This window comes from Nelumbo nucifera, chromosome 7 (assembly GCF_055504915.1).
Source record: "Nelumbo nucifera cultivar China Antique chromosome 7, China Antique-T2T, whole genome shotgun sequence".
In the NCBI taxonomy this organism is placed as follows: Eukaryota; Viridiplantae; Streptophyta; class Magnoliopsida; order Proteales; family Nelumbonaceae; genus Nelumbo; species Nelumbo nucifera.
Window position 1 is genome coordinate 8,701,194 of NC_142655.1, and position 8,538 is coordinate 8,709,731.

At 36.8% G+C, this 8,538-nt stretch overlaps 1 protein-coding gene across 2 annotated transcripts; it reads right to left on the reverse strand.

Moving 5' to 3' along the window:
- Nucleotides 1-236: 236 nt before the first annotated feature.
- LOC104613436 (UDP-glucose 4-epimerase GEPI48-like) lies at nt 237-8,070 on the reverse strand. 2 transcript variants are annotated; one of them, XM_010281257.3, is made up of 9 exons: nt 7,679-8,070; nt 6,339-6,388; nt 5,014-5,149; nt 4,575-4,676; nt 3,506-3,733; nt 2,854-2,932; nt 1,354-1,436; nt 1,133-1,224; nt 237-510 (listed from the first exon to the last, which is right to left on the reverse strand). In XM_010281257.3, the coding sequence occupies exons 1-9, from the start codon at nt 7,859-7,861 to the stop codon at nt 417-419; spliced, it is 1,047 nt and encodes a 348-aa protein (XP_010279559.1). In that variant the 5' UTR covers nt 7,862-8,070; the 3' UTR covers nt 237-416. The 2 variants fall into 2 exon arrangements, with proteins under 2 accessions (XP_010279559.1, XP_088748273.1); XM_088892147.1 differs by lacking the exon at nt 4,575-4,676.
- Between the last annotated feature and the right edge of the window lie 468 nt (nt 8,071-8,538).

Below are 8,538 nucleotides of genomic sequence, written 5' to 3' on the forward strand. Positions count from 1 at the left end.
GCTATGGCTTAGCCTGTTCTTTTGTAGGAAATTAGGAATGCATTGCATAGACTGGATGAACCATCCGTCTAACAGGTTAACATCTCAAATTCTACCTGGCAAAGTCTGTATGACACTATGAGGATGCCAAATGGTGAAACAAAATCTTTAGTAAGTATAGAATTCAGCAGATGAAAAGAAACTATGAAACAGTACTCCGTGATTGGCTGGACTGGATCAATGCAATTGACATTAATTAGACAACAAATGAGTACTTGAATGACAAGATTTCATTATGTCCTTCATTTCATGGAATCCTCAAATCATACAAATTCATTTTGACTATAACATGAGTCAAAAAATGTTACCGATGCCTTGCATTGCAGAATGATTTCATCATCACGTGGTTCGATTATTAGATTATACCCAAACTCTGATCAATTGGTGGAGTCAGCAGATCCATAGCCATAAGGGTTCTTGCTGGCCCAGCTCCATTGATCCCGGCACATCTCATCAATCCCATATTTTGCCCTGCAAAGAAATTAGTTGATAAAAAATAGATGGCAACATATAAAGAAACATCCATATGAATACAGGGGATGAAATGTATATCATCCTAAAGCCTCCAACACTGAAAAAAATTAGTGCAAATACAACCTGGCAATTCTTTAGGCTCAGTTTGGAAAGAGTATGACTACAAATATGTAGAGTGCAAAATCTTGTATTTTGTATTATTGTGTATGTATTTGCACTGTACATATTTGTATTTGTACTCTGTCCAAACTGAGCATTTATCTGAACTGTTCAACCAGCAGATGATCACTTGATGGAGCATGACTCAAATATCAGAATAATTTAGATACATTTAACTGCCTATTGTATCAAGTTTTCCCCCGTTGGTTCTGCTTCTTCAGCAATCTTGTTTTACCTCTATGATCTTCAATTAGTTTAATTCTGGGTGGTGCCCCATCAAGTAGAACCCACACCAAGAAGCCATCAATCAAGGTCAAACTATTTGCAGGTTGATTGTTGAATAAGTTCAATCTATATGGACAAATAATCCGGACTTTTCTTCAAAGCAATAAATGTTAATATACTAGTGTTTTCATAAATCAAATTGATTTATTTATATACATATTAGGTCCAAACTTACTTCCATTTCAGCTCATTCTCTGCTTTGTCAGTTAGTGCATAAAGAGTCTCAACATCACCAGGTCGCCTTGCAGCCATAACCAGGGGGATTTTCTGAGACAAGAACATTTTCAGATGTGAAACCAAGAAAGAAGAAAATAAAATAATCTCCATAAGAGGAGCAAAATCCATTTGCAAGGATTTTATGAAATAACCAGTTAAATATCTTCTTTATGAAGCTACCTGTCCAGAGGCCTTCTCAAATGCAGCAACCATCTCCAAAACTGATGTTCCTTTTCCAGTTCCTAAGTTGTATACTTCACAGCCTGCAGGTGCAAAAGTGCAAATAGTCAAAACTGTTTCTGATACACTTACCAATTTAGTAAGGATCTCAATATTATTTACTTGAATGGCAATTTTTTTGTACAGAATAGCATTTCAATACAATTGTTAAATCTAAAATTCCTAGCACGCTTTTGGGAGCCACGCATGTGGCATTTTTTGTGTATATGGGTAGGTGATGATATTTTGCTTCCCATTCTTCTAATATCTTTTAGAAGATCTCTCTCTAAATCTTCAGTCTTCTTAAAGCTATGGTTTCTGGCCAGCTTTTCTATCATTACAATGTCAACTCCTGAAAGTTTCCAACCTGCAACATTTCTTGAACTGTCTTGTACCATTACTATTTAGATCTGAAATCCTTTATCAACAAATAAGCTCCTTGATTTCTGTGCTCTACTCTTTAGACCACCAGAAGTTTTAATTCTGTAGGAATCCTATCCAGTCCTACATCATAAACAGTCCACAGGAGGTAACCTGTACATCAGCATTAATATAATCCGCTAGGTAGTTGTCCCCAATCACATGCACTCATCTGACATTCCTTTACACCTTGTACCAAGTAAATCCTAATCTTTTTACACTTATTTTAAGAATTAATATTTCTTAAAACTAATTGATATGGACCATTGCATTACAATGATCTATAACTAAAATGGAAACAGAGAGAAACAACTGATGCTTTTCTTGATTGGTGTTTTTTCCTCTCAAAGCATATCATGTAACCCTTATTAGTGTTCTTTACACATTTTATGAATATTTACAGGTCCCTGCTCCACTACTTAATATTTGTTTATTTCTTAATCATTATCACCTTCCTTTCTCATTCACACAGAATTACAAATTTATTTTTTATTCTTTTACTAAAATTTGGCTGTAAATCATGCATAAGTGGAAGTAAGAAGGAATCAGATAGAGGGAAACAAGGAGATCTGAAATTAACTGCAAGAAAATGGGGTTAAAACCAAAGCATTATGTGAAACAGATGAACTTGGGATCTGATTCTGCCTCCAAGCAATTATCCCTTCTATTCTTGGACTTATTGTAAAACATGGATGCTTGTAAGCTTATGACTTTTGAGTAAACTTCATACTCCAGAACTAATTTATTCTATATGCCGCTTAAGTTTTAGTTTTGTAACCCATAGCTTTTTCTTGTTTACTAGTGATAAACTTTTTATATGCCAAATGCCAAGTGAATACACATTCTGGGACTCCTAGCAGGCTCAGACTGATGAAAGCTGCCAATAAAGCAGTTATTCTACCAGTTGGTTCAAATTCTACCAGCATGAAACAAAGGTTGTGGAGAAAGTTACGTATGATTTCCATAAGTAAACCAATATATAATTCATACATGGCAAAAATAAATGAAGAAAACAGTAAAAAAGGCCATCCTAATACAAACCTATTTTAGATTCAAATAGCTTCTGCAATGCAGCAATGTGTCCATCAGACAAGTCAACAACATGAATGTAATCACGCACCTGGAGGGAGACAAAAATCTCAAGATGACATGCTCTCTATGGAAGGAAAAGATTTACCAAGGGAAAAAAGAAAAGAAAACAAATGAACAGGAATGGAATCCATGTAATTATGAACAAAAGTCTTTATGTATCAACATATAAATTCCAAATATGGATGTAATGGATGGGATATAAGCTTAGAAGGCAGCAAGAAAAGAAGGGAATGACCCTTTTCACAGTGGATAATAAGGCCATGTCTTCCATGGTTTAGGAAATTTTAGACTTTCATGATAACATTGAGTGACATTGTTTTAGCATCACTGTGAAAAGGAGCATTCCTCCTCTTTAAAAGGAGTGAAAGTGGACTTCAAGAAATGATCAAAATCAACTTGCACTAAATGCACCTCTTTCTCAAACTGAAAATAAAAAATCTTAACATATTTCAGTTGAATATTTCTATGACAACATGAAAAATTCATTTAAGATCATAAATGAACATTACATTGTTTACTTAATTGAAAACACATATTTTGTTAAATTCAATTAAAGAAAGATTAAAAATTAAACAAAATACACAGAACAAGAGGAACATACCCCAGTGCCATCCTTTGTTGAATAGTCACTTCCAAATACTGTCAGTGCAGGCCGCCTGCCTACAGCAACTTGCTGTACAAAGGGCATAAGATTGTTTGGAATCCCACGGGGATCTTCACCTATATAACCACTAGGATGAGCTCCAACTGGATTGAAATATCTAAGCAATATTATACTCCATTCAGAGTCTGAACGGTAGATATCACGGCATATCTCTTCAATAAAAAGCTGAAAGAATCAATACCAGCAGATTTTGTTACCAGAAAAGGATGATGTCAATCACAAAGAAGACACAGGAAACACGATAAAGAAAATATAGACATCCAGAAAGTTTTGGCTCAGTATATGGCACCCATGATGTGGCAAGGTGAGAGGTTAGGCAATTAACTTGCCTAAATAGTAAGGCATAAACATCACATAAAAACGTTCTTTCATAAACAAGCATACAATAAAATATAGATATTACTTTTCTTTTTGTTTTTGTTTTCTAACATTATCTCTTTTATGTGTTTCTTTGTGAAAAGGTAAATGTGTAATTCACGTCTATGATCTATCAGGGTCGGACTTGACAGTTGAAAGTTAAATTTAAAAAACTGAATAATTGTTTTTAGTTATCATTTTGTTAAATCCATTTCATATGTTCATGTGGAACATGCCTCACTTATGCCTCAGCTCATTCATGCTTCATGAACAACTGGAGATTCATGTTTCAAGGTTCACATCTCAAATGCCTTTGCAGACACTAGACAGAGTGAAGGGCCAGAAACAAAATATAAGTCGGATGTCCTTTTCCTCAAGTTGGGATCTTCTGCCAACAAAGCACGTTCCAACGCTCTATCAACCTGATCTAACACCGAAATCTCACCATGAGACTGGGACCCACCATAAAAGTGGGACCTGCCATGTATGAGATGTGCGGTGTGAGATCATGTTGGTAGAGGGTTGGGACGTGTTTTGTTGGCAGGTGATCTGCACTCCTTTTCCTCATGTTTGTATGTGCCCTACCAACATTTGTTTCTTTTAGTGTTACACATCATAAAGGGATTGGCACTGGGTTGTCATACAATACCTTGGTTCGTCCGTATGGGTTTGTTGCACTCAAGGGGAACTCTTCTGTACAAGGCACCTCCTTTGGCCATCCATAAACAGTGGCTGATGAAGAAAAAACGAGCTAAAAGATTTCAAGAGATTTAATATTAGTGTAAGGGAAAAACACGTATTTGGGTGTGAGTCATGTGACATAATAAGATTTAAGGCTTCTTGTCATAACTCGAGGACCAGTGTCAGAGAGAACCAAAATTCTCAAAGACCTGACTCTGCCCCTACAGCTGGGATTGCACCCAGACAAATTTACAACTGAGATGGTCACAATTTTTTTTTTATTATTTTTCATTTATTCTTAAAATTGGGAAATATCGATTAAGGACACTAAAATTTGATTCAACAGTCAAGTGAATCCTAGCTGAACCTCTCAAATCTTGCTTTCTGATTTAAGAGAAAAGCAGTACCTTCTTGCACCCATAGGAAGCCATGACCTCTAAGAGATTTATTGTTCCAATGATGTTGTTATTATAGTAAAGCAATGGTTTTTGAACACTCTCACCAACGGCTTTCAATCCAGCAAAGTGGATAACAGCATCAAAACTGCAGCATGGATGAGGATGAGAGAAATGTTATAATGTAGCAGAAAGGTTAAGATAAAAATATGTAGCACTAAATTGATGCAATTAAGGTATGGAATAAAATTTCTTGTCACATAGACATCTCAGCCTAGTATCAAAATCCTTAACCTTGTTATTGTAAACCATAGTAAAAGTTGACTGAAGCAAATGGACTATCAAAAATTTAAATCAAATCCACAACAAGTTGTCCAGATGGTCATTCAAGAAGTTTGAATTGATAAAAGAGACATCCTTATGACTCAACTAGATGTAAATGATTTTATGAGCCATAAAATCCATTGGTGAAAAAAAGACAATGCTACAGAAAGGGCCATTGTTTAGGATCTTCTATATGTGTTGCAACATGAAAGCCCACTGTCACAAAGCATTTCCTTCAGCACTGTCTACATGGTTTAACCCAAGCACCTAAATATGCTAAGCTCGCTTTTGGGTACTCTGTATTGATTCCAGAAGAATAAAACTGAAAGATACCACAAGCATCACCCCAACCCTATCCTCTGCCACAACACTTTCTCAGTGCCATCAGTACACTTGATAATGGTTATTGGGTAGCATCAAGTAAAGATGGAACTACTCACCACTGTCACTTGGAGATTGAAGAAGAGATGCAAGATTGAAATTCTTCAGAATTCCATAACTACTGAATAGGCTGGTGATAGTCCTCCCCCTCCCCTCGAAATCTTCTAAAATTGACCGGAAATTTAGCAAGCCCTGATTGTCATGGCAGTCTCAAAATATCAGGAGGATCATGGGGGTAATATCTTTCTTTCTTCTTGTATTACATGCCACCTCATTTATTCCCTTGGTTTCATAACAGTAACTGTGAACAAATGCTAGTTCAGGAAGCCAATAGTTCAATTTCAACTGAGACAATCCCTTTTATCCAATCCATCCTTCTACATCATGGTCCAACTCATTTTAATCACTCTCTGCCCTACTTAAACTATTATATTAAAATGATTGAGAAGAGAGCAAGGTGGTTTCTGACATAACAGAAATACCATCAACTGTGAAACTCTGATAGTAGATGCTACAAGAGATGCAAACTAGAGGCACTCATCAAAGTCAAGATTCCTATTGTACAGAAGCAGAGTATGAGAAAGGATTGGGAATTAAACAGAATATGTTCATCAGTTGTAATAGTAACTTACTTCGTTGAAGAAAAAAGTTTTTCTAGGGAAGCTTTGTCCCGAAGGTCAATCTGCAGAGGAGAACAGAAGTTAGAAATCTCAGAAACCATGTTTAAAAGAACTAACTGAATGAAGGTAGACAAACAATTCCTGGAAATTTCAAAAATCCATGAATTAAAAAACTAAAATTAATGATGTAAGCTTCAGAGAGAGCTTTATGATCTATGCAAAGAGAATATATATGTGAAAACCTGAAAGCAACAATAAAAAAAGTGATTCAAAAAGCTAAACCATGTGGAGAGAGATGCATGGTCAAGCCCTGATCTATTTAATCCAGAAGACCCTGTGAACCAGCCCAGATATTCTTTCATCTAATGTTCAGGGCAGGACTGTACAGGATATAGATCTATCTTTCAATCACTTGATTACATGAGATGGTTATTTCTTTCTTATACCTTACGGGCAGTCTGTCTGATAATAGGTGCAACCCTCATACTGGCAGAACTTTGGGATCCGGTTCAATTGAGAACAAGATCATTTAAGATTGCTATTTATCTTTCCATTGGGTACAGGTGTCATATTAACCAAATTACAAGGCTCACAACACATTTTCCTACTTTTGATCAGGGAAAAGAACTTGTGGATGACAGGATGATGCAGCCTTTTCTATTAAGTTTTCCTCTTAATAGATCTAAGCAAAACCTGGACTTAACAAATCACATGGCAAAGTATAGCCGTAACTATTTGCATATTAAACTCTTGCATTGTAAAGGTTTCTTTAAGTGACGGATTAAGCTCAATAACTTCAAATCAGTATACCTATCTATTGAATGTAAGCTACGGAAATAGATCAAAGGCCTAATCAATTGAGCAATCAATCTCAAATCGTCACATCACACCTAAGTATAGATTAAGCTGCAGATAAAGATGAAACACAAAATTAAATAATGATTTGAACTCACGGCGTCAGACATATACATGGATACATGATGTAGTCTGTAAAATTGCAAGCCATGGAGACAAATTAAACACCTATTCATTGAAGAATTTGAGCTCACTTATTCTCAATCAAAAACCGTGAAATAAGTAATCCACTTCGAACATTGCTAACTTTAGTGATTGATCAAACATCTAATCAACCGACACGTTAGCTTAAGCACGTAAATCAGCATATCAATCTCGGGATTGCAAGCTATAAAGATAAGTTCAAACACCTAAACAATAGACAAACTATGTCCACACAAGTTAAAACAATCATCAATCAGACTTATTTAGGTTTTGTAAACAATAACAGAACAAGGATCAAGCAGAAACATCTTCATTTTCACAAGAACGTATACAACAAAGAACAGGAACCAAACCTGATGAAAACTAAGATTCTTGCCGAATTCTCCAGCGAGTTCGGCTACCCTCTTTATGGCGATATCGGAGGAGTTATCGAGGTTATCGATGACGACAGCCTTAAATCCTCCCAACAGGAGCTGAAGAACAGTGTGGCTGCCAATGTAGCCGGCACCACCCGTTACCAAAATGTTCTTCGCCATGGCGTTGTCGGACACACGATGAGAGCTCTGGAGAAGGAGAAATGAGACTCGGAGAATGAAGTGCGAAGGAAGGGGAAATCAGAGAGAGCGATAGAGGGAGAGAATTGGTGGAGAGGCAGAGAGCGAGGCTGGGCGAAGACAGGTACTATTTTTTAATCAATTTATGAATTCTGAGTCAGATAACAAAAGGAGATACTATAATACTACGTAACAAAGGTAGTTAGCCATGCGGGCAATATTAAGAGGGCAAGAGGAATTCTTTTCTTGGGGCCCACGGCCCACCGCTTTCGCAAACTAATTCGGTAGACGGGTCGCGCGTCAAAATCAGAGGTCGGATCAGCTACCAACACAGGGTGCCCACTACGTTTCAATCAGCCAATGCAACTGTATATCGGGAACATCTCTCACGAATATCAAGGGAGATATTCCCGATGTGCATATGCAGTGGCTCGTTGGGATAAGGTTGAAGCGTTTTATCGGTTACAAATCCCTACCATCCAAATCAGGGAATCTTAAGCTTGAAGCGATGGTTTGCTTGGATTGCTTCAACCGATAAAACACGGGTTAGAATCTCCTGCAATAAAAACGTTCTAACACTACCATGTATGCATGTTCTTTGTCGGATCATATTGGTTTTATTGGCAGGAGACCCGAACTGATAACAGAGTACGTGGCGC